This window comes from Micromys minutus (assembly GCF_963924665.1).
Source record: "Micromys minutus genome assembly, chromosome: 23".
NCBI lineage: Eukaryota > Metazoa > Chordata > Mammalia > Rodentia > Muridae > Micromys > Micromys minutus.
In genome coordinates, this window is record NC_137958.1 from 28,819,694 (window position 1) to 28,845,933 (window position 26,240).

The 26,240-nt window shown below is 42.1% G+C and overlaps 2 protein-coding genes across 8 annotated transcripts in view; one reads left to right on the forward strand and one right to left on the reverse strand.

Moving 5' to 3' along the window:
• The first annotated feature begins 892 nt into the window (after nucleotides 1–892).
• CYP51A1 (cytochrome P450 family 51 subfamily A member 1) lies at nucleotides 893–17,139 on the forward strand. The gene is made up of 10 exons (XM_080936232.1): nucleotides 893–1,216; nucleotides 2,571–2,669; nucleotides 4,185–4,361; nucleotides 5,259–5,385; nucleotides 6,177–6,351; nucleotides 8,674–8,793; nucleotides 9,152–9,347; nucleotides 12,890–12,985; nucleotides 14,322–14,490; nucleotides 16,378–17,139. The coding sequence occupies exons 1-10, from the start codon at nucleotides 1,043–1,045 to the stop codon at nucleotides 16,554–16,556; spliced, it is 1,512 nt and encodes a 503-aa protein (XP_080792358.1). The 5' UTR covers nucleotides 893–1,042; the 3' UTR covers nucleotides 16,557–17,139.
• Nucleotides 17,140–19,211: 2,072 nt separating this feature from the next.
• AKAP9 (A-kinase anchoring protein 9) overlaps nucleotides 19,212–26,240 on the reverse strand; it is a 137,072-nt gene continuing 130,043 nt past the window's right edge. For all 7 annotated transcript variants that reach the window (XM_080936102.1, XM_080936101.1, XM_080936100.1 and 4 more), the window contains 4 exons: nucleotides 26,126–26,211; nucleotides 21,998–22,127; nucleotides 21,349–21,488; nucleotides 19,212–19,728 (listed from right to left, as the gene is read on the reverse strand). In XM_080936102.1, coding sequence (XP_080792228.1) covers nucleotides 19,691–19,728; nucleotides 21,349–21,488; nucleotides 21,998–22,127; nucleotides 26,126–26,211 — 394 coding nt within the window. In that variant the 3' untranslated portion in view covers nucleotides 19,212–19,690. The remainder of the gene's footprint in view (nucleotides 19,729–21,348; nucleotides 21,489–21,997; nucleotides 22,128–26,125; nucleotides 26,212–26,240) is intronic.

Below are 26,240 nucleotides of genomic sequence, written 5' to 3' on the forward strand. Positions count from 1 at the left end.
TCTCACTCATTCCTGGAGGTCCTTGGAGTTTTACCAGTTACAGCACTATCATCTCCAGGATTAGCCAAAGAACCTGGCTCTTAACCCTGGTTGAATAAATGAATGTAACTGGTCAGGACTTCATATTAAAGATCTGGAAGGTCGGTTAGTTTGGAAGCATAACACCAGAGATGCTTTATTTGAAGCCACAGGAGTGAGATCAGGGTAACTCCTGATTCAGATCCAGCAAGCAAACTATCAGAACAGGGGTTTGGGGACATCTGCCTCAGTTTACTTATGGCCTTGTAAATATTTTGGAAGGGTTGTTTTGGTACAACAGCACACTAAAACAACTATCACTTGCTAACAATGTGACCCTACACGAACAACCTGTCAAACAGATTGTAACTGGGCAGTTTGCATCTGCCTCATGGTATTTTCCACCCAATTCTTGTCGCAGGGCTCAGGAAGGGCTGGTCTCACAGAATGCTTGGGAGGGGACACCTCTTCAGAAGATCGGCAGAGGCCCGCGTCCCACAGAGGGGGCGGTGCCCGGGCCGCCAGCTCTGCTGACGCCACATAGGCCGAGATCACCTCAGCAGCGCGCGGTGCAATCACAGAGCGCCTTCCCCTCTGCCGCTGTCCGCCACCACGCTGGTCCTGAGATCCCTCCGCCAGGCCCGCCCGTGCCTGCTCCCGGGGCCGTGCTCTTCAGGCACGCGGGGGCCCTCGTGGTCTGTGGTTCTCAGGGCGTGGTCATTTTTAGAGACATCGCCTTCTTCGCCGTGTCCCAGTGCCACTGTAGATCCCGCTTCCTCTGGTCCCCTCGGTGGCGCAAGGATCTCCAGCACCCAGCCGGGGGGCGTGGCCAGCTATCGGCCCCGCCCCGTCTGTGACGTCCTGGTGGCGCGCGGGCAGGCTGTGGCTGTGGGAGGGGTCCGGGCCAGTCGACACCCCGTGGCCGGGGCCGCCTCCCGACGCCCACCTGCCGGCTTCTCTTGCTCCATCTTTCCCGAGAAGCGGCTGCGACCTCGGCCTCCAGCTTACCGGCGGATCGGTCGGGATGGTACTGCTGGGCTTGTTGCAGTCAGGCGGCTCGGTGCTCGGGCAGGCGATGGAGCAGATGACAGGGGGCAACCTGCTTTCCACGCTGCTCATCGCCTGCGCCTTCACACTCAGCCTGGTCTACCTGTTCCGCCTCGCAGTGGGCCACATGGTCCAGCTGCCCGCTGGAGCGGTACGTGCACCCCAGGGGTCCTTGGTCTGTGTCCCGGCTGAGCGGGCGGGCTCGGGGACACTTAGCGGTGGCGGGCGCGTGGGGAGCTGGGGTGGCAGCTGCAGACGCCAGTGCTGCAGGTCATCCTGATCTTTGCTGTTCCGGTGATCTTTCTGGTCTGGTTGCTGGAATCCGAACTCGGGGGCTGTGCTGGCCGTCGCAGTTTCTGCTGTGACAACGACTTTGAACTTCTGGCTAGGATCGTGCTTTACAGCGTTTGTAGTCAGTGCCTTACTGGATGGATTGGCCTAGTCAGATGGCCTTGCTCGTGGCTTTAAGTGCAGAGCATTGTACTGACTTGTGCTATTGGTTGTCAGAGGTGTTTGGGCTCTTTGTGAGGGCCTTGATGACAAGTTAAGGACAGCTGCGTCCTCCGGTGGCCACCACTCTCGATGCTGCCTTGTGTGTTTAGTATACTGTGGTCTATTGGGCATAATGATGATTAATATCAGTGTCAGAGAGATTGCAGACAGTTCATTAGTGACTTAAAAGAGTGTGGTAAGCGCTTTCCTGTAATACTGTTAAAATACCAGTTTCTCTAGCTTAGCGCTACAACCAAACCATTACTTTCAAGCCTCCCAAATATATTTGATGAATACCCTTGTAATCAACATCCGGTAGCTTTGAAAACCGTTCCTTGGAAACCGACAGTGTAGTGCAAAAACTTAACTGCACCGTACCTGAATTAAGTTCCAACCAAGTTGCTTTAAAAATAATCTTCGAACCCAAGTGATTGCTAGGCAGTTACTACTTCTTTTTATTAGATACAAGATTTTAAAAGATGATGTTTGGGTCTCATTTTGTGGCTTCTAAAGCCCCTGTAAGACTTTACAGAATTCTTGCTGAAGAGCGTTCGTTCTCATTAATCCTGGTGGATCCAGCAATTCGCATCAGAGAGGCATGGCATATTAACTTTGCCCTGTAAATTCGAGAAACACTTTTCTTTTTTTGAGTTACTGTTTTTCTGTTCTAGAAAATATTAGGCAAGACTCTGGGATTGAAGGGAACGGTAGTAGACTTCGGAAACCACAGAACTCTAACAACTCTCCTGTTTGTTTGCTCCACTAATGGCTAGAAAGGTTCCAGTACTGTTGGATATTGTCCATAGTTCCCAATGTTTAAAACTGTGGTACTTTCATGTCTAGTCATTTCTATTTTCAGTTTGTTCTTTTGAGCTATTCCTTCTTTAAATATACTGTGTGGGTTTTTGTTGTTGTTGTTTTGTTTTTGTTTTTAAATTATTCTCAAGCTGGATAGTAAATGAAACTTTCCTTTTAACAGCATGAAAGCTAACTGTTTCATTCTTCTTTTGCAGAAAAGCCCACCATATATTTATTCTCCAATTCCATTCCTCGGCCATGCGATAGCGTTTGGGAAAAGTCCCATTGAGTTCCTGGAAAATGCATATGAGAAGGTAAGTCTTCTAAATAACCAGAGACAGAGATTCTAGTGTAGAGAAATGCTTTTCTTTAAATAAAAAGACAGTTTTACAAAGATTGTGCCCGCCCTGTTTATTGGCAGTATTTGAAAACATAAGATGAAAAAGTCTTGTTAACTCTTAGCTTCCCAGTCTGTCTTGGGATAGCGTCTCTGAGATGTGGGGAAACCTGTAGTTCTAACAAATTCTAAAAACAGTCTTACAGTTTATTATCACTAGTTACAGTCAGAGTTAACACCTACTTTCCTTAATCGTGTATTTTTGGAATGTTGTGTCTTGAATCTCTGGTTCTGCTCGTCCTGTGAGATTTCAGTCTCCACTTGGATGGTGTGGGTGCTCCAGCCTTTGCCTCTTCCCCGTGCAAACAGTACTTTGGCATCAGATCAGCCATTTGTTCCAAAGACTGGCTTTGGAGTTCTTGTTAGTTATTTCACTTCCCACGATTTTTTAAGTGAACTCTTATCTTTGCATTAATATCCGTTTAAAATATTCTTGGAGAATTTCGTAATGTGTATGACGTATTTCAATTGTAGTCGCCGCCCACTTCTCTCTTCCAGTTCCTCCTTGGTCCTTTCCCCGTATCTCCCTCTCAACTTTACATCATTTTCTACAAACAACACACTGAGTCCAATTAGTGTCTATATATGCATTGGTGTGGGGCCATCCATTAGAGCTTGGGACCATGTCCTTAAAGAAACTGACTCCATCCTTTATCAGCCATGTTCTGTCTTTAGCTCCTCAGCCAGACATTGCTGGGTCTTTTGCACACTTCCTGTCTAAGTCTGTTCTTGACACTTTTTTTATTTAAGATGTAGTTTTAAATCTCTGATAGTGTGTGCACATAAATGCAGTTGCTTGCTACGGCCAGAAGGGGGCACTGGAACCAGTGTGGGTTCTGGAACCCAAACTCGGATCCTCTGCAAGGACCATACACTGAGCCGGCTCCCCAGTCGCATACACTGGTTGTTATACCTGATTTACTTGTGCAGATACTTTAATGGTAGTGATTCTTTGATGCCACTTGGTTCGTGGATCAAATTCAGATCACCAGGCTTGATGGCAAAGTGATTTTTACCTACCCGGCCATCCCACCAGCCCCATTAAGTTAGTAGTTAACAAAAGGGGGAAAAAAAGCATATTCTTATAAAGATTGATTAAAGAATTCTTTATAGCCAGGATAGAACAAAACAATACGTAAAACCATATATCTAATGCTGAGAGCAATGGACTGGGGCTGACAGTGGCATTTGATGAGAGGACACATCAGAGCTTTGATGTTCTGCATGGTAGGAAGTATTTTCAGGATAAGCAGCGAGAAAGACATCTTTGTATTTGTTCTGCTTTCTTGATGAAGACAGGAGGTGGGCTATGGCCAGCAAATGAAAAGCGGTTGCTTCACACTCTATGCACATTTGCAACCTTTCAGCAAAGTCTTATCCCATGATGCAAGACATGTCTTTGTAACATGACTCTGGGCCTTTTCCTCTTTAGTATGGACCTGTGTTTAGCTTCACCATGGTGGGCAAGACCTTCACTTACCTTCTGGGGAGCGATGCGGCCGCGCTGCTCTTCAATAGTAAAAACGAAGACCTGAACGCAGAAGACGTCTACGGCCGACTGACAACACCCGTGTTCGGGAAGGGAGTTGCATACGATGTGCCCAATGCAGTAGGTGGCGATTGTGTCCCGGATGAAAGAGAAACCTACACTATAGTAGTTACAGCGAGTTGTGTAATGTTACACAATGTTTGGTGGAGAATGAATTTATTCCCTAGCTTAAGAAATCTGACAGTTGGTGAAAAAGAAACCATGGCTAGCTGTTTAAAGGAGGGGTGTTTTGTTTTATATTGGTCGGCAAGGTTTATTCACATCTTATTCAGGTGTTGTGAATGGGACAAAGATGGCAGACTCGATGCCTGGGGAACTCCGGTCAGGGCCATAATAGACACAGCCCACCTAAGTATGACTTCAGTATTAATATGGGTCCAGATTAATGTTTCTGGGGTTGGGGGTAATCAGGGAGACTTTCTCCCTTCACATTCAAAAGCAATAGCTATCAAAAAGTTTTGCTCAGATTCATCTCTAATATCTTGAACACGTTTTAGCAGTCTTAACACGTTCCTGTCTCAGGGCTTGTTAGCTGTTTTGACAGACAAGTGTCTATTCAGGCTGTCCTAGACTTAGTGACAGCGATGAATGGCGTTTAGACATAGAATGGGGACATAGACAAGAGAGGATAAGATGACAGTATAGTGGACATGGGGAAGCGTGCGCAGGAGAGGAAGGCGGGTGGGTCCCCGAGTCAAGAGTGCTGGGTATTAGAGGTGAGAGGTGGGATTCCTGACTTACTTTCTAGGACCCAGCGGGAGGACCCTTTTTTAAGTGTGTTCTTTCAAATGCATGCCATATGTGGTTTAATGTCATTAAAAAAAATCCTGTTACTGTTTTTATTTTCAAATTTAAGAACATTGTTTCCCTTGTTATACAGTTAGGATAACATGATGTATCTCAGGATAAAATCAAAGTGTCTTTTAATGTTGTATACTATTTTTTTTCCCCTTTGAGGTCTTTTTGGAACAAAAGAAAATGTTAAAAAGCGGCCTTAACATAGCCCACTTTAAGCAGTACGTTTCTATCATTGAAAAGGAAGCAAAGGAGTACTTTGGAAGTTGGGGAGAAAGCGGAGAAAGAAGTAAGTAAAACTGCCGCGTCGGCTGAGGAGGAGGTGGGGATAACTGTGCAGTTAGCGGCAAACCAGCCTTCATGGAGCACTTCAGAGTGACAATTGACATGTCTGTCCCCAGAGCTTCTAGGCCAGTAGGAATCTCAGGCAGCAGGTACCACCTTCCTAGGCTGGCCATCAGCTCCTGTCAAAGATGTAAACACTTTATTTTTAAAACACCCGGAGCTGATATGATGTGTTGTCTAGTCACAGAAGAATCTGATGTGTACAATATATACATTAATATAACCCTATAGTGAGCTTACTTGTAAAGATCCTTACTGCATAGTTAGGGATTTCCTGCTCCTGCTCTCTGAACGCTGGGCTTACAGGCATGATTTCACCTAGAATGACAAATAATTGTGTCACGTGTGCTACACAGCACAACCCGTGTCAAACCAAAGGTCTAAAACGAAGCTCTGAGAACAAAGTATGAGGCATGTCGTTAGGGCACCAAGAGGACCAGGGTGCTTTCCAAGTGGAAAGCCAAATGTGACCGTAGAGCTGAAGAACAGAATTAGATGCTTCTTGCCACTTTTAAGTACCATCCAGTGGGCCTGCCTGGTGCTCGACTCCAGTGTTGGGCTGTATAATGGTGGAAATAGTGCACACAGACAAGACTGCCGTGTTTATGCCGCTGGTTTTTGGGACCTGCTATATATCTTTTCAGTTTTTCGTCACAATTTTATTATATGTTCAAGAAAAAAATTTAAAAGAATTTCAGGAGATAGTATTGAGAAAGATCTTTCTCGCTCCCTTAGATGTGTTTGAAGCTCTGTCCGAGCTCATAATTTTGACAGCGAGCCATTGCTTACACGGAAAGGAAATCAGAAGTCAACTCAATGAGAAGGTGGCTCAGCTCTACGCAGACTTGGATGGAGGTTTTAGCCACGCTGCCTGGCTGTTGCCGGGTTGGCTGCCTCTGCCAAGTTTCAGGTATGTAGGAATAAGGACCGCGGCGCACAGCCACTGAACTTTCTAATTTGGGCACATCACAAGCTTCCATTTTACAAGAATTCAGAACTGGTTTTCTTTATTTAGTGAGCCATTTAAAGTAAGTAATTTTATTGCTAAGGGTAGTTTGTGGTCTGAGTGGGAAGGAAATACATATTATATGTTTTTGTTTTAATCCCAGAGGTGGGATATGGGGCTGTTTCGACGACTGATTTGCCTCTGCTCTAAGAGGGGCGTGGTTTTGACAGCTACAGGTTTCTGCCAATGTGGGATGCTTGGAATTCTGGGGACTTTTTAAAGGATAGGTAGAGCCCCAATAGAAGGGTCTGATTGGCTGGTTCGTGGTTGGATGTGTTGTTTGCAGTTTGTCAAATAATTGTGCCAAAGGAGACAGAAGAAATTACATATTCTGACAGCAAAGATCAGATTCACCCCAAGGAACTCAATGCCCCTATTCAGCAGGAAATCGTCTAATATCATCGTCCCCTTCTCCCTATAACTTTTTTTTTAATCTCCTATCTAGTGTTGGGAGGTTGAAAGGGTGGGAGAAGAGGGGTGGAGAAGGGTCAACGAGAAAAGATCCCACCAAGTAGCCTAAAGTTGGGCTACAGTGGTCTATTGTAATATTTTGCCTAATACAGTCTTGGTATTCCCAGAAGTTGCTAATCTGTACTTAGATTTTTTTTCAAAGCACTCAATTGAAAGTTTCCCATGGCTTGTTTTTTTTTTTTTTTTTTTTTTTTTGTACCTATATTGTGACCATTCTTTTGAATGTTTTTACTTTGTTTGAGTCCATTTGTCTCCTTACCAATGGCACTGTAGTTTCCATAAGGACAGGGACCGTCTCTGATGCAGAGAACAGTGGCTCTTAGGACTTGGTGTGTAGGTCAGGTCCTGGTATCTGCAGTCTGAGAGACTCTGTGCCTTTGCTGGATGTCTGTTGAGGTGAGAGATGAGAATTAAACTATTGATCTTTGATGTCTACCCCTTCTAATTAAGCTGCCAAATAGAAGCTATGACGGGGAAGGGCAGGCCCACAGAGGAAGTCATGCCTTTCTAAAGAGCAAATGCTTCTATGTGAATTGGGCTGGCGCTCCTCGCCCTTAGCTTCCCATTCACGTGTATCCTTCTGATTTCTACCTCCTCTGTTCCCTGGTTCACCTCAGGATTCTGGAGCTTAGTGTTATACTCAGCCTGCCTGTTACACAAATCAACTTACTTAGTGAAATTATCCCATGTACTTTTTACTTCCTGTTGCTAGGGCCTTGGGCATCCTTGTTCTGCCACTGAGTTGCACCTGGCTATTCACTCACTTAAGCAAGTCTTGCCTCCTCCCTGTCTTCTTACACTGTGACGCTTCAACGGCCGGCCTCACTTTCTGTGTGTGTTCTCTCCAATGTGTTCAGGGGTAGCTGTAAATGAAATAGGGCAGTTTTTAATAGAGTGTGACTATAGAATGGCCTTTTAGAGGTGAATATTCTTTTCCTTTTTAAATAAAACTTAATTTGATTTTTAGTCTCTTGTCTACCTACCCCAGTCCGTGTGTGTGTGTGTGTGTGTGTGTGTGTGTGTGTGTGTGTGTGTGTGTGCGTGTGCGTGTGTGTGTGTGAAGTACTCATGCACATGAGTGGCAGTATTCACAGAAGCTAGAGGCATCTACTCCTCGCTGTTTGAGCTCCCAGATGTGGGCTCTGGAAATTCAGCTCTCATTCCCTGTAAGAGCAATATGAGCTCTGAACTACAGAGCCATCCTTCTCACCCTCGAGGTTGCTTTATTTTAGATTCTAGCTGTTGCTCGCTCCCTATGTGGGTCGTGTGTAGCTGCTCATGAACTGAGGGTAAGGGGCAGCCTCACAGTTCTTATTAAATAGTGAGTACCCTGATCAAAGTAAAAGCTTTGGGACTTGGAGCTTGTGTTTTGACCCTGCAGGATTTTCCTCTCTGCTAAGCCTCTGTGGTTGCAGGAAGTGAGGACAGTCAAGTCCTGTGACAATCAGAGCGACTCAGGAGCTGTGAGGGTTGGTGCAGAAACAGTTGGAATCTTATGCTAACTTAAACCCATATTCTGTTGCTTGTAAGGGAGTGTTATGCTTACTGGTTAGCGTGTTAACAGTGTGAGCTGTGTGTGACAGGACACTACCCTTGCCCTAAGGATTGTCTGCGATCATGACTTCTTTCTTTCCTGGTTCTGAGTTTTTGTCACCTCACTCATTGGGGTTAATGTTGTTTTATGTTTGGTGCTGTTTTTGAACATGGGTCTCTAAAATGTTACTCTATTGAAAGTTCTCTGGTTTTGAATTACAGGCGCAGGGACAAAGCCCATCGAGAGATCAAGAATATTTTCTATAAGGCCATCCAGAAACGGAGGCTATCAAAAGAACCAGCTGAGGACATTCTTCAAACTTTACTAGACTCTACATACAAGTAAGAACTGTGAGATCACACGCTAAGCTGAAGCAGGAAATTGTGTGTGACAGCGTGGATTACTGATATTTTCAGTTAAAACGTAAAGGCGGCGGGACAGTAAATTGGCGCTTGTGAATTGTTGCAGCATAAAGCACTGGGTCCTGATACTCCGGGACGCCAGCAGCTGGCATGGGGGATGTTTGCAAATGAACTGGAAGAAAGTCTTGTAATCAGTCATGCTATCTCCTGGTGTCTTTCCCGGGAGGAGAGCCACAGCACCGATTGGTGTTGGCTAAGAGGGGTGACAATTATGTCTGGAAACTGTTTTAATATTAACTGTGTCTGCTCAGATGTTTAGTGTGTGGTTCATTCCCAGGGACGGGCGTCCTCTGACAGATGACGAGATAGCAGGGATGCTCATTGGACTGCTGCTGGCCGGACAGCACACATCCTCCACCACCAGTGCCTGGATGGGCTTCTTCCTGGCCAGAGATAAACCACTTCAAGAAAAATGCTACTTAGAACAGAAAGCAGTGTGTGGCGAGGATCTGCCTCCCTTAACTTATGAGCAGGTTTGTTTCTCGAGGCTTCTGTTCACTCTAGCTTCAAATAGGTTTTGAGGAATGAATATTCTACAAGCTTGGATAAAAGAAACAGCCAAACGCTTCAGCTTCTCTTTGTTGGTCAGGTGGTTTTGTGCTTAGGCCTTACGGCTTAGGGCCCTTGTTGCTTCCGAGCTTGGCTTTAAGGTGTGGTCTCTTTCGTGTTTTGTGAGGTGGTGGAGCCTCCAGAATGGAATTCTGCATCCCATGGAGTGGCAATGGTGGTTGGGCAGGGACTAGGGATTGATAGGTAGAGGCAGAGAGAACTACCTCTGCATAACCGGCAGCTACTTTTAAAGCATGCCCTGGTTCTATCCTTTTCCCATTATATTTTGGGAATATACTTTATTAAAATGGTATGCTACATTCAGATATTTTTATATCCCTGGGATAACTATGTGTGTGTGTGTTTCTCAGTTTTGTCTGCTAATGATAATCATTCATCTATAAACATATAATAAAGGATATGTATCTGTTGCTAGTCTTGGGGCATCTTTGAGTTGGAACATGCCAACCATCCCTCAATAATCAAGTTTGGCCTTCTTCTTCACCAAGGACCTTAGTCCCTTCAGAGGGCCATGCCATTAGTGACCACCCATTATTAGTCTCTGAAGACTGCCCGCTACTTCTCACCATCACCATATGAAACTTTAGGAGACACTTTTTTTTTTTTTTTTTTTTTTTGACAGTTTTACTGTATAGCTCTTGGTTGGTGTAGAACTTAGAATATAGACCAGGCTGGTCTCAAACTCATGTGCCCCCTGTTTTGGCTTCCTGAGTGCCAGTGGCTGGGGAATATATTTAATAATATCCATAACAGTAGAAGTTTCATCCGCATTGGAGCATGGGTCACTGATAATGTGTAGACATACTGCGTGTTACCCATCCATTCTTCCCAATTTTCTATACATTTGAATTAAGTCCACTTTTTGGATCTTATAAAAATACCACTCTAAGTATATATCCGGATTTTGTGACATTTGTTTTCAGTTTTGGGGGATACATACCTAGTAGGGGGACTGCTGTCTCAGACATGTGTGCAGCTCCGTGTTTGATGTATGGAGCTGCCAAACACCCACTCCGTCTGTCCCTCATGGTACTGGCCTGTGTTCTGCGGTTTATGGACACCTGTTATCTCTTATGGCCGTAAGGCATGAGAAGGGGTCTCTGGAGTAGGCGTGGTGTTTCTCTGATGGCTGAGTGTCTTGTGATGTTTTCTTAGGAGAATTTCTGTTCCAATCTTGTCCCTTGATAATATACTGTCTTTTACTGTCCTGAGTGTTTGTGTATGTTCAGAAGGTGGGGAGACTCACCCCTCTCTCCTTAGTTTCCTCCTTTGGGGTGTTTGATCCATTTTGGATGAATTTTAAATAGAGTGTGAGGTGAGGGATCATTGTACTTGTCTAGCATGTGGAGAGCCATTTATCCCAGTACCATCTAAAGACTATTGTTTTCTCACTGAATGGTCTTGTCAAAAATCTACCGGCCATACACGTAAGGCCTTATGTCTTGACTCTGAATCCCATTCCATCAAGCTGCTGTTTAGCTTGTGTGTTAGTTATGATCCTGTTTTATAGGTTTGGAATGTCAGAGTGTGGCCCTGATCTAGCCAAGACTGTTTTAAGTATTTCTGGTTCCTTCAATTTCATAAATATTTTAGGGCCGGCTTGTCAGTTTCTGCTGCTGAAATGTGACCGACTTCGAGGTGTGCAGATTAGTTTGGGAGTATTGCCACTCTCCAGACACACACCCCGACCTTCAGGGCATTGCTTTTCTTTCCCTTTGCTCTTTGAATTTCTTCCAACACTTAATTTATTTCTTTTCTATGAAAAGATCTATAGCTTTTTTTTTGTTTTGTTTTGTTCTGTTTTTTTGGTTTTTTTTGGTGAAGGAATTTCTATGCTTCATTTTCTATTTATTGCGTGTGGTGTGTGCACGTATGTGCCATGGTACAGGGGTAGTAACTAGACAATATGCAGGAGGTGGTTCTCTCCTTCATGTACGTTCCGGGGATTGAACTTAGGTCATCAAGCTTGGCAGCAAATGCCTTTTCCTGCTGAGCCATCCTGCCAGCCCATGGGGTGTTCTGTTTACATTGATTCTCATGACATTTGAAATATGCTATTTATCTACTCCACTGAAAATTTTATTTATCTCTTTCAGTTCCAGGATTTCTATATTTTTAATAATCAATTATTCTCTATCTAGCAAGGTATTGTAATATTGCTTCATACTTTAAATCTTTAGGCCTCTTTTTGTTCTTGGAAGGTCCTTGTACTAGTCTGTTTAAATTGGTCTAGGAAGTTCAAAGTTCAGTGTCTGTCCTTATTGGAGGGTGTGGTCATGGCCACCTATTCCCTTCTGTGGGTTCCATGGTGTCCACTCCACACACTCTAGAGCTGCAGGTCTGGCCCCTGAGGTCACTGGATAGCTGCTGAGATTGTAGGAGGGGGAGAGGGAGGGTGGACAGAAAGGCAGCCAGCAAGGGAAATGGATGTGGCCGACATGCTTTCAAGTGGCCTCTGACTGTTATGCCACTGTTGACTTCTGTTCTCTCCTCTTATCACTAAGTTTAGATGCCCTGTAAGGAGTTTTAGCTTGAATAAAAAATGTCCAATTCAGGGACAGTTCCATTAAGCCTCCTTTTGTTCCTTGGATATTTCTTATTTTCTTGTCTGTAAATTTTCTGTTATTTTTGCTGAACTTGCTACATTGAAAAGCAGTGGCAACTCTGGAAATGAGATCTCTTGCCCTGGGGTTTGTTGTGGCTGCAGGTGCTTGTACACGTGTGTGCCACTTTGTATGTTCAGTGACTTTTGTAAACAGGATTATATGAAGTCCATATTCGTCTGTATTTACTGAACTCTTGTTATTAATTTCCTTGGCCGCTAAATGATTAGAGACATCTTAAATCGTTTTAAGACATCTCAGTATGCTGCTTTGGCTGACCAGGAATTCACTGTATAGACCAGTAGGGTTTTAAACTCATGGAAACCTGCCTGCCTCTGGGATTAAAGATGCTGCCTTGCATGGACATAGCAATAGAGATTTCTTAAACTCTCTTGAACTCTTAGTCTTTGCTGAGGAGCCTAGGGTGTAGAGGGCATGTTATCAACAGTCCTTTAGGCGGTTACAACCCTATCTTAGCCTTTTCCTTTTTTGTGTTGGTCAGTCACGGGTGAGAGTGTGGGTCTCTGTCATATCTTATGTTGCATGTTTTAGCCCATGCATGAGGCTTTATGTTCTAACTCTTGGGAATCTGCTCTGAAGTAGACATCTCATTTTTATTTCTCAGGTGCTTTCTCTTTAAGCATTTTGTTTCATCTCTTAAGTGTGTCACCAGCTCAGATACTTAAAATGTTACAAACTCTTCTGGTGGATATCTTTTTTGTTATTGTTGTTGTTTTGATACAAGGTCTCAGTGTAGCCTAGGCTGCCTCCTGCTATTGAGATCTGGTGAGTTTTTGTTGGGGGCAAACCAGAAATAATCTTGATCTTTTTTCTTGTTTTAGTTGAAGGATCTGAATTTACTCGATAGATGCATAAAAGAAACACTGAGACTGAGACCTCCTATAATGACCATGATGAGAATGGCCAAGACCCCTCAGGTGAGTCTCTTGGCGAGATTTTCCGTTCTGAGGTTGACTCTTGGCGAGATTTTCCCTTTTGGGGCTCAGTCTTGGTGGGATTTTCCCTTCTGGGGCTCAGTTTCGGAGGGAATGTTTTAAGTTATAAAAGTAAAAACCATCATCATTGTAAATACATGACAATTATTACATAATTATAGATATTAAACATGAAAATGTTTTTCATTTTCACGTTAACAGTCATAGTGTTTAAAACTTAGAGGTACCTATCCCCTTCGGGGCCTGCAATTCTTCCTCCTATTCTTCCACAAATCCCCAAGCTCCATCTACTCTCTGGCTGTGGCTGCCTGCATCTGTCTGAGTCAGCTGCTGGGTTGTGCCTCTGAGAGGACAGACATGCTAGACTCCTGTCTGCAAGCCTAATAGACAGACCAACAGAGTCAGCTAACCTGGACCCTTGGGGCTCTCAGAGTCTGAACCCTTAACCAAAAAACATACACGGGCTGGACCTAGGCCTCCTCGCACACATGTAGCAGATGTGCAGCCTGGTCTTCATGTGGGTCCCCAACAACTGGAATTCGGGCTGTTCCAAAAGCTGTTGCCTGTGTGTGGCATCCGTTCTAACTGGGCTTCCTTGTCTGGCCTCAGTGGGAGACGATGCACCTCGCCTCACAAAGACTGGAAGACTAGGGTGGGGTGGATACCCAGGGGCCTCCACCCGCTCAGAGAAGAGGAAGGAGGATGGGGGAAGGATGTGGAAGGTGACCAGGAGGTGGGTAGTGAGTGGGATGTAAAGTGAATAAGTAACTCCCCCACCACACACATAAAGTTCCTCTTCTTCTATATTGATGACATCACCTCCGAACATTGCTTCCATGGTAAAGTATCTGCCCACAGCTTTTCTTAAGTCTCCCCCATAGTGTGGGAGAGAGAGGCATGTTATAACGGCCTGAGCTCATATGTCCAAATTGGTTTTAAAGTCTGTTTCTTTGTTAAAAAAAAAAAATTAGGAGGTAAATTTCTTGGCTTTAAATACAATGTGGTATTAAAAGTATATGAATTATATATATATATATATATATATATATATATATATATATATATATATATATATATATATATGAAGTCAGATTGTAGAAGGTTTAATTCTATTTTGCCTTTAGCAGGGTTTATGTATATACTTCTAGTGCACTATTTACCCTCTTGTAAATCACTGAGTAAAGACAATTTTAGTTGGTTTACCATCAAGACAGTTTATAAACATATGTGTAGTTCACACCAATGCTGACTGATGCCTTAGTGCTTGGTAATATAGTGAAAGATTCTTGAATGAAATGTGTTCTTTCTTACTGTGCAGACAGTGGCAGGGTACACCATCCCTCCAGGACATCAGGTGTGTGTTTCTCCAACTGTCAATCAAAGACTAAAAGACTCCTGGATAGAACGCTTGGACTTTAATCCTGACCGCTACTTACAGGATAACCCAGCATCAGGAGAGAAGTTTGCCTATGTGCCCTTTGGAGCTGGTGAGATGGTTGAAGTGTTTGCTTCTATAATATATTTGTCTTTTAGTAAACCACCCTGGAATTCATTTGCCAGAGAGAGATGGGGTGGGAGGAGGGGAGGAGAATCTTTGTCCTCCTCTGAGGAACATGCTTGCACATTTTTTTGTGGAATGCAATCTTTGTGAAATAGAAAAGGATATTTCATAAGTCTCAGGGTAAATTTCAGATCATTAATACTCTTAGAACATCCTGTAGATCAGTAACTGAAAGGGCCATTAGCTCAGCAGTTGAGATTCTGTAACAGCCTGAGGGGAGTCACGGCTAAACTGGTAGCAGCCTCCTGTGCCTTACACAGCTGCTCTTTCCATTTCTGGACAGCTTTGAGTATTAATAAGATCCTATTAACATCCTGTCAAAGATGGTCCTTATCAGTCTTGGCTTCTCTCCACCTTCTTCTCTGACTTAGTATTAGTTCCTGTAGCCAGCATAAGCTGGGTACCACTTTGCAGTTTGGGAGGCTGCTTGTCTGAAACCAAGGTGTAGGCAGGGCCATGCTCTTTCTGAAGGTTTGGAAGGCTCCTTGCCTTTCCCTAGTTGTATAGTTCCTGGCAATCCTTGACTCCGTGGCTGCTTCTGCCTTCTCCTTGTTACTTATCTGTGTGTAAATAATTCTTATATGTGGTAAATCATCAGAATTTGTCAGTTCTTTTGATTCTTAGGTACTAGTTTGTGACTGTTAATTCTAATTTTTGTCCTTAAGCCAGATGTCTCTTGAATATGGAACAATGTAAATGACTCCTGTAAATGTGTTTCCCACAATTAAATGCTTAATGAGTTACTAAAGCATAGTGATAAGCCATGTTCAGTTTGGTTTTTCTTTATCAAGAAATATTTACAACAAAATGCCCCAATCTTTTCTTTCTCTCTCTTCTTCATTCCTTCGTTTGTTTGTTTTCTGAGACAGGGTCTCACTGTGTAACTGAGATGGCTTGGAGTTCAATAATGCAGACCAAGCTGGCTTCTAATTTATGGAGATTAGCCTACCTCTGCTTCCTGAGAGCTGGGATTTAAGGCATGCACCACCACACTGGGATCACCCAATGCTCCTTGGCCTAGTCTCATGTCATATGGCTTCCTGTTCTTTACTAAACGTTAATGACTTTAGCGCTGACAAGCTGGGCTTCTTTTGAATTCTTGAGTTTGATGTGACAGAGAGATGAACTTTGTTTTTCAGTTCTCCCTACACCCACTTTTGAATGTCTAGTTGTCTCGGCGCTTCCTTGCTAAGTACCTTTGCTGAGAACCAGACAGCCATTGGATTGTTTTATTTTTTCTATCCAGATAGCTATGAGTTTACTTCAGGGCTCTGTGTTCTATCTCTTTGATCTGTTTGTTGATCCACTGGTTCCTGGATCTTTAGTCATATAATCAAACTTGAAACCAATTTTAATTCTTCAATATAATCCATGCTTAAGTTTGCTCTGGCCCCGCTTCCCTGTGCATTTTGGAATTGTCAGCTTCTGCATTTGTAGATTTTGATTTCAGTACAGATGTTATTTTGGGTTTATTGAGTCCCCTTCCATTATCACGAATGGGCCTCTGGAATTTTGATTGACAGGTTCACGATGATGTAACACTAGGGTGCTCTTGGGACCTATATCTCACACATTCCCAAGCTAGAATTCCGTCTTAGGATTTGAACCTTCTAAAAACAGCATCCTAGTCACCGTGCTATCCTCTGACACTGGAAATACCTGGACTTCAACATGATTTACATTCCCACTATATGTGCAGGGTGTCACCTTTCAGACTGTTACACATTTCCTTCATCTAAGATGAGCATCACTCCAGGCTGTAAGAAGCAGTGCAGATGTTAAAACTGATGAAGCCTTTTCTCTTTTTAAACAGGGCGCCATCGTTGTATTGGAGAAAATTTTGCGTATGTTCAAATTAAGACAATCTGGTCCACCATGCTTCGTCTATATGAATTTGACCTCATCAATGGCTATTTTCCCAGTGTGAATTATACAACAATGATTCACACCCCAGAAAACCCAGTAATCCGTTACAAACGACGATCAAAATGAAGAAAGGAACGAGGAGCCAGTGTGGAAAGACGACTGCAGGCTGCAGCTCAGCAGACAATGAAGCTTTTGAAACAGCTTTCATACTGTGCTGTTTTTTTAAGTGCGTGGTTCTGAAAGCCAGTTTATGATTTTAATGTTTTATTAACTCAGTGATTTTTGTCAGACCTAATGGCATTTGAAATAGTTTATAATAGTTTTGATAGGATTTCAGGGAACCCAAGTTTCTGTTAGAAATCGTTTAGGGGAGTCTCTGTATTCAGATGATGATACAGCATCCAGGTAATTAACTTCAAAAGCACACATTGCCACGGGAGGATTCCAGTTTGGAACTAGTTTTGGAAGTTTTAAAGCCTAGTCACGTGCTACAAAGGCAACGGGTTATTTGTGTGGTTGGGCCATTTCTGTACGTAAAGATGTGAGAGGGTCAAGGATGAACGGTGGAAGCAAACGCTAGTCAGATGGCGTGACGTGTCCTCCGACATGCTGACAGGTAGCTCTGCTCCAGGAGGACGGCAGCAAGCTTGGACCTTGCCTCGATGACCTTATTTCCTAAAAATAATAAATACTAAGGAGTGCTTATGTATGTTACTGGTTCCAGATGGTCACAGTTTTGTGAAAAATCCAAAATCAAATCCTTATGGGATCTTTTTTTTTTTTCTAAAAACAATTACCAGGCCTTTAAAAGTGTATGATTTTGAGATTAGTGAATTCTGGCCTTGAGACTGAGGAATGAGAGATGGTATCATTGCCCGTATTCTGTGGAAGCTGAGCTCAGGAGCCAACCTAAGATTGTGACCATGGGCCTAACTCTGTGACATGCCCAGAGTCATAACAGCTCTGCTGTGTGGTGCTGCACACCAATGTTAGTACTCAGGGGCTGAGGCAGGGGGACTTTCAGTTTGAGGCCAACCTAGGCTATATAGCAAGATTAATACCCTCTCCAAAATAAAACTTTTTCTCTAAAGTATGTGTACTGGGTTGGTCTTAGGTGACAACTTGACCCATGCCATGGTCATCAGAGAGAAAAGGAACCTCAGTTAAGGAAATGCCTACATGAGATCTAGCTGTAAGGCATTTTCATAGTTAGTCATCAATGGAACAGGGCCCAGCCCATTGTGGGTGGTTCCATCCCTAGGCTGATGATCCTGGGTCCTAAGAAAGCAGGAAGGCTGACCAAGACATGAGTAAGACAGTAAGCAGCACTCTTCCATGGCCTCTGCATCAGTTCCTGCCTCTAGCTTCCTGACCTGCTTGAGTTCCTGTCCTGACTTCCTTTGATTACAAACAGTAGTATAGAAGTGTAAGCCGAATACCCCACCCCTGCCCTCCCAACTTGCTTTTTGGTTATGGTGTTTCCTTGTAGCAATAGGAACCCTAATTATGTTACAGCTGTAAGAGGCTTTGGAGACTCTTCAAATGAAGGCCGAAATCTCTGCTGTTAGAGGTTTCACATTAAAATTCTCTATGAGAAAATTTTTACTCATCTCCAGTCATGGACTTGAAGTTGTGCTTTAGTAAGTACAGTTCAAGAGATCTGGGAATTTGGAAACGTACATCCTATTTGCCTGAGATAGGCCCCCTTTACTATTACCTTTAGTTATTTAGGTAACTAAATAAACTCTTATCAATGCCCCATGAGAAATCAGGTATTTTCCCGACAAACTACAAATATTGCTCACCTCTCTGAGTATGCTCGTCTCTCCTTTTACTGTGTGGCTATTAGACTTTTAGCTCACAGATGTTACATTTGTTGTGTTAGATTTTAACCTTGATTAAAGTTTGATGACTGTTTCCACATAACAGATTTTCTTTTGCCAGTGTAGATATTTTGTCGCTTTTATTCTAGACTTTGATTGGCTTGGTAGTTTCCTGGCAGGGCTGTCCTGTTTATTGACGAGTTTTAGACTGACATGTTTTCAGTTATATTTGAGTTATTGTGAGCACGCAGAGGCATAAGGCCATAGGCTGGTTGGCAGTCTGTCCAGCAGTGGGGCAGGCTCAGCTGGCAAGCACTTGTCTGCTTTTTCCCTACAGAATTGTCTTGACTTGGCAACTATATTTGTTTTTTAAAAGGTTTTTATGGACAACTTTCCCATTCAATGGTTGCTTTAGAATACCTCTGTTATTTCTGGAAGGCTTAGCTGAAATATGGGAAAGAATAGTGGAAATTCCCAGTAATGTACAGCTTTGTGATTGTCTTCATATAGCACAAAGACCACTAATAGTAAAACACTGTTTTCTAGTTATAAACAATGGCATTGCCATTTTCGTCAGTGCTATGCTGACAGGGAGCCTCTGGAGAACTATATTCTCTCTGAGACTTTTCCAATTAGAACTTGGCTACCTTAGTAGAAGGCTTTCTGAATTTTGCTACACTCTCATAGATACAATTTAATATTCTTTGAGAGCTGATTTCTGCTCTGGATCTGTAAGTGTCTTTGGACATAAGAACACTAAATGTAATAACACATGGACTAATCATGAACACTAATGCCACCTTAGTGTTGAAAACAAAGGCACATTAACTGGTCTTTACTGGAGGGACAGAGAAACCACTTTTGGATCACGGGCTTGAGACAGTAACACAATGATAAGGACCACAAGTTGTGGATTTGTGAAAAATGAAGAAGGTTCAAATACGGTACGGTGAAAATGGTGAGGTCATTTTTATTTCAGTACTTGACAAAATACCCATAAAGTTCAAAACTTGGACCGTTATACAAAAATAGGTCTCTACAAGTGATATGTTGTCTTCATCACCAGTAGCAAATATATTGAGCAGAAACTTGTAACTCCAGGAGCTTTGTAAGAAAAGCTAGTCATCCAGCAGCACTGCATGTGAAAAAGTTTAATTTTTTTCACCCATCTGATAAATAAGCAAAGTTTATAATTTAATCATTTAAATTAGCATTCCACAAATATACATGTAATTTAATGATTACTGTGCATGAACATACACTAACAATGCTTATATACACAAACTCCAGTTTGTCTTCAAGTGCTGCTAAGGATTTGTATACAATCATAAGCTGTGTGTGTATTGGTCCCATTGAGTATTCACAATACAAAAGCACAAAAGAGCCATTGATTTACAAAAGGGAATCCATTTAATATTCAATTAATATTTCAAAGGATTATCTCCTCATGCCAAAATGAAATTGAGTAGTCGACCCTGTAAAATAAGAAACAAAGCAATTAGACTGTTACCTATATAAGGGCAGCCAGCTGTCATGGGCAGATGGATCTGTTTCAAAACATCTCAGTGTCATGGGCCAGTAAGATGTTTTAGTGGTTGAGGTGCTGCCAAGCCCAAAATCTGAGTCTGATCCCTGAAACCCACATAGTGGAAGGACAGAACCAATATGCCGATTTTCTCAGTGCTACAAGTTGTGGCATATATGTGTGCATACATACACAAATGCAAAACAACTACAAACCTGTTGCTTTCAGACCTGAACTTAAAACTTTTTAATGTATGGTGTGTGTGCATATGTGCTCACACACACACACAAAATGCTCTAAATTACCAGAGCTGCAGTTATAGGTAGTTAAGAGCTGACAGAGACTAGGTATTGGGCACCACAAGCCGGTATCTATGCAACAGTGTTCACACAAAGCCATCTCCAGCCCTCAGCTTGAATTTAGCTCCAGGAAGCTGCCTATATTTAGGTTACCTGACTGCCCTCTATGGCAAGGGAAGGAGAGAGAGAGCTGACGCATTTAATGAGTACTCTGAAGCCTACTTGGTTAAATACCTGACTTCTCGAATGAAAAGCTAAGCTGCTTTTAAATAACTGTAGTAAATGGTATTAATAGAAAAGGAGTCCTTAAGAAATGACCAGGGGCTGAAGAGATGGTTTAGCTGTTACAAGAGGACCGGGTTTGATTCCCAGCAACTACAATCTACATAACTCCAGTCCCCGGAGATTTGACATCCTCTTCTGGCCTTTCCAGGCATGAGGCATGTATGTGGTACACAGACACACATGGAGACAAACACCCATACATGTAGAATAACTAAAACTGAAGAAACAAATCCATCAAAGCGGATATAACAGCTTAAACTGAGATGACTCAGCTTTGGGCCAGTAGTGAGTGCATGGGGACGGGAGTTTCCCCTTGATGAAGGAAATCTCCCTCTACATAAACAAGATACTTAGTGACACAAAGTATGACACTTAGTGTGTAGTTCTGAGAATAAATGATAATTCTTACAAAGTCTATCTATAAATCTCTTTAAAATTGCATCTTCACCTGTCTATGTGTAGGTGATCTCCCACAGTGCAGGTCAGAGGGGAACTTGGGGGGAGTTGGTTTTCTCCTACCTTGGTTGTGGGGATTGAACTCGGTGCTCAAGCCTGGAGGCAGGCGCCTTTAACTGCTGAGTCATCTCTCCACCCCTTAGAAGTTCACCTTTATGTAACATGGTTCATATGTTAAGGGGAGATATGATGATGCTTGTTGGGGTACCATGAGAGTGGAGACAATGGTTGCATTACCTGCATAGGGCAGGACGTGCTCTGCTTTCTACCATACGCTACTTGGGGCAGCTTTAGACTCAGAGTACATTGCAGATGGTACCCATCAGCATTTTGTCTAATCCTGTCAGGGGTGCTGTTGGAACACAGGAGTGATAACTCAGTTCTCTGCTGGTCAGAGTTTAAGCTGGGAGAACCTGTGGACTTCTGCACTGAGCTCCAGGATTTGATTAACCTTCAGAAGCATGTTAAGGAGTTAGAGACACCAGTAGATCTAGTACTGCTGCTACGGAGAAGTGGTTAGGATCCAGCACCTGACTGTATAGCTCCAAGTCGCCTTTTTAGTGCCTCTAGCCGAGTGACGTAATCTGTCAGTGATTTATCAGGATTGTACTGGTGAAGTTGAGAAGAAGCCATTGAAGTAGAATTTAAGTCTCCTGGAGTACCCGGGTACCTACGGATTAAATTATGTTCAGGAATCCAATTTGCCAGAAACAACACAGCAAAACTGACAGCCTGCCTCCCTCTGCTCTATACACTGCCTGAGCTATGGTTCCAAACTTCTAAATATAGGATAACAAGGAAGTAACTCTTTAATACACTCAAAGACGCCATTATGAGAAGGACTAGCACAAGCCCTGCAGAGGGGCTCAGAATATGCAAGATTTGCATTAAGCAACTTTTCACAGGTCTACAGTATTGTTCATTTTTTTAATAATGGATGGTGATCAATACTTTAACAATGTCTATCTAATTACAGCACTTACTTATAAACAGTTTATAAATTGTGTTTCCTATGCCTTTAGAAATCATTTACAAATTAAAAAGTAGCTCTGTTTCTAAGCTTTAAGATAAACTACATATAACTAAGGATGTTTAGCTCTCATAATGCAAAAATGTCATAAGCCTAACTGCCTGCTGCTCTCTGAAATGCTACTCTACCCAGGTTTGATAAATTCTTACCTATTCTGCAATGGTAAGGGAGACCTAGGATAATCCAGATCGAATCTTGAGCGGTATGTTGTGTGTCTTGGTTCTCCGTACAGCTCCAACCCACCAGGAGAATGATAGAATGGATCAGTCTTTTCAATGCCTAAATAAATCCAAATATATCATCATAATGACAAAAGTACCGAGCCTCCAAAGACACCTATAAATCAGTAAGGGTTTAAAAGAATAGTATATAATATGATGCATTATTTATTGCCAGTTTCAGTTCTTGCTAAAAGAGAATATTACAAACCAAAGAGCCTTTCAGTGCTTTTCTGTTTGCCTCTGAACAGGACTAATTTTTGGTATCAGGAACTATGCTTCAAAGAAAAGGAACTCACTGGAATATTTCCCTTGTAAAATACCCAGTTGCTACCAGACCAAAGGAGGAAGTGCTTCTGAGTGTATGTGCTTTGGAGGAAAAATGATGTGGATAAAAACACTACACTTAGCAACCAAATCTTACCTTCACTAGTCTACCTTTACTGAAAACACCAAAAGATTGTGAAACCAAGATTTGCTAACTTTTTGTGCTAACACAACTCATTAGGTGAAAATTCCATCTCAGTGTAACGGGCTATCCAAAAATTCTCTCAGGTTACCAAGCACATTTTCTTTGCTGCCCCGCTGTCAGGGCACCTGAACATGGTACAGTACTAGCACCTCAGTATGTGTCCTCTAATTCTGTGCCCTCCAACTTTGGACCTCCCCCTTAAACTTCATTGTTTCACAAAAAAAAAAAAAAAAAACCTAGAATTCTTCAAAAGCTTTATACACAGTTTCTAGGGATTGCAAAGGTTTAAAAGAGTACAATAGCTTAAATGTATAGGGACAGAAGGTGAAAAAAGAAAGTTAAGGCCTTATGTGGTTGACAGCCATAAATTTCTGGGGTGGAGATTTATTACAGCAGTAGAGAACTCAGAAAAATAGTTCCTCGATATCAGAGACAATCTCTAAAATAAAGAGTGAAATGGAAAGTGCTTCATCAGAAAGTATTTAAAAGTGTCACCCAGAACAACATCAGACGGCAGGTTGTCCAAAAACAGGACACAACAGAGACTAAGTTTCCAAATTTAAGGGATGAAGAACACTGATGAAATTATATTAATGGCTCGACACTTAAAATGGCTGACTAAGAAGCCAATATGGATGGAACAATGGCCTTTAACTAAAGAAAACTTACGGGCACTTGAGTACTTGGTACTGGAGCAGCTGAAGGCTCAACAAGAGTCTACTGGCCCATGGAATCCGTATGTATTTATCAGAGAAAATAAAATAAAATAAAAAGAAACTGGGGGAAATGGAGAATCTTAATCAATTTGAGAGCTGTGAATAGAGTAATCTAACCAATGGGTCAGTTACAGCCTGGAATTCCTTTGCCTTTCTACCTAAGGCATGGCCTATGATAGCAATTGACTTTAAAGACTGCTTTTTTACTATCCCCTTGCAAGAGCAGAAGAAGTAAAATTTGCCTTCACAGTGCCTACATAAAAACATACTCAACCCATAGAAAGGTATCAGTGGAAAGTTCTCCTACAATGAATGTTAAATAGTCCAATTTTATATCAACATTTTGTACAACAACTACTAGAAATAATTCATAGGCAATTTCCTCAGTCCATTACATGGACAATATTTTGTTGGATGACTTGGAAGCAGGCACTTCCAAATGTTTGGTAAAACAAACAAAAATTTTGCCTTGTTGGGGTTAACAGATTGCTTCTGGTAAAATGTAGAGAGGAGACTCTATCCACTATTTTAGGTTATAAAATAAATCAACAAAATATTCAACCACAAAAAGTACAGATCAGAAAAGACCAGTTGCGAACTTTTAATGATTTTCAAAAATTAATGGGAGGTATTAACTGGATATGGCCCATCATTGGATTAACTACTCATGATTTAAGTACTTTGTTTCAAACATTACAAGGAGATTTCAGTCCAAGTCAGCTAACAAAAGAAACAGTTAACTTCAGTAGAAAAGACTGCAGGGTGCATATGTGGATCACGTGGATCCCAAACTGGACTGACTATGTCTGTATTATTTGCCTTGAAGTCACTCTCCTGCTGGGCTCATTATACAAAAGGAAGATGGTATTTTATAACAGATCTTCCTAGCACACAAACAAAAACATGAAGACATATAGAAAAGGTTTTTGATTTAACTATAAATGGAAGAGTAAGACTGTCAATTGTCAGAAATAGACCCACATAGTGCCTTACACTCATGCTTGGATTATGTCATCACGGGTAATTAATAAAGGTTGGTAAAAAGCTTATAGCAACTATTTGGGAGAATTTAACAGCAAATATTCTAAAAGCACATGTCTTCAGTTTGTAAAAAGAACCAATTGGATTCTCCCATGTACTGTAAAAGGAATGCCAATTTCTGGAGCACCTACATTTTATACTGATGCAAATACATTGGAAATGGCTTATTTTAAGTCAGAAAAAAAATAAGCAAAGTAATTCAAAGCCCATATACTTCAGTTCAAAAATTAAGAGATCTATGCAACTCGTATGGTTCTATTAGATGTTCCTGAACATCTTAATATAATTATTGACTCTTAATATGCAGAAAGAGTTGTTGTGCATATAGAAACTGCTAAATTTATTTTTGATAATTAAGAATTAACATTATTATTTATACAGCTGCACCAGGCAATCTGAAATAAACTATACATCACCCATATTAAGTCTCATACAGTCTTGTAGGCCCATTAGCATAAGGAATGCAGAAAAATTGACCAATTATTAATAGAAAATGTGTTAAAAGCATCAATATTTCATGAAAAAATAAGTTAATAGCAAAGGTTTAATGAAATTTTCTATCACCTGGCAAGAAGCCAAAGAAATGATAAGAAAGTGTCCTACTTGTTCTCTGTGTAACCAAATCCAGTACCCACTGGAAGTAACCCTAAGGGTACCAAAAGAAATGAAGTCTGGCAGATGGATGTATTTCACATTGCAGAATTCAGAAAACTAAAGTTTGTATGCCATACTATTGATACATAGTCAGGATTTCAATGGGCAACTGCTTTGGTTTCTGAAAAGGTCAATTCTGTAGTTATACATTTACCGGCGGTAATGGCTATTATGGGAATACCTGTACAAATTAGGACTGACAGTACCATTGTATATGTCTCCAAGATGAAGCAATTCTTTGTATGCTGTAATATGAAGCACATTATAGGCATAATACAGAATCCTACAGGACATGCAATTGTTTAAAGATCTAATCACACCTTAAAAGAAGTCCTTATAAAACAAAACAAACAAACAAACAAAAAAGACCCACAGGGACAGACTAAATAGTGCTCTGTTAACTTTACATTTTCTGAACATTTATGTGAAAGGAACAACAATGGTTAACACTTGGTTATAGAAAAAAGCTGGAATTAAATAAACCTATATACTATAAGGATGTGTTAACATCAGAATGGAAGTCAGAAAATGAGAGAGAGAGAGAGAGAGAGAGAGAGAGAGAGAGAGAGAGAGAGAGAGAGAGAGAGAGAAGGGAGGGAGAGAGGGAGGGAGGGAGGGAAGGAGGGAGAGAGGGAGAAAAGAGTTGGAAAGAGGAGGAGTAGCAGAAGTAGAGTACAGGAGACAGAAGAGTAGTAGGTCAGAGAAGACAGGAAGAAAGAAGATTGTGTAGAACAAGAGAAGAGGAGGGAAGAGGAAGGGAGAGGAAAGGAGAGGAGAAGCATGGGGAGGGGAGGGAAAGAGAGGAGAGGAGAGGAGGGGAGGGGAGGGGAGGGGAGGGGAGGGGAGGGGAGGGGAGGGGAGGGGAGGAGAGGAGAGGAGAGGAGAGGGAGGAGATTTTGAAGAGTGAAACTAAGGGACAATTGAAAGTGAGTTGGGCTAGCAGACTCAGAAGACAGTTGGTGACGGCTGAGACAGAGAAGATACCCCTAGGAGACAGAAAGAACCTACAAAGTAGCTATATAAGATTAAAAACCCAAAGAATTAAGTGCAAAAAGTGACATGCTTTTGTGCTCATATCTTTGGACAACAACAACATTAGAATCAGTTGTTTGACAGCTATTATGCATGTAGCAATTTCAGAGTCATACATAGAAACTGTGCCTTTTTTAACCTTACCTGGACTCAGGCCAAAGCCATCCCTGTTAATACTGATGGAGCTAGTACTTGTCACTTGCTGCCACCGCCGCACCAAAAATTTCATTCTAAAAGAGCCAAACATAAAATCTCAAAG

Coding starts and splice junctions, on each gene's coding strand:
- CYP51A1 (XM_080936232.1), top strand. CDS start 1,043: ATGGTACTGCTGGGCTTGTTGCAGTCAGGCGGCTCGGTGCTCGGGCAG. Junction 4,362..5,258: donor CATACGATGTGCCCAATGCA/GTAGGTGGCGAT, acceptor TTCCCCTTTGAG/GTCTTTTTGGAACAAAAGAA. Junction 9,348..12,889: donor CTCCCTTAACTTATGAGCAG/GTTTGTTTCTCG, acceptor TTCTTGTTTTAG/TTGAAGGATCTGAATTTACT.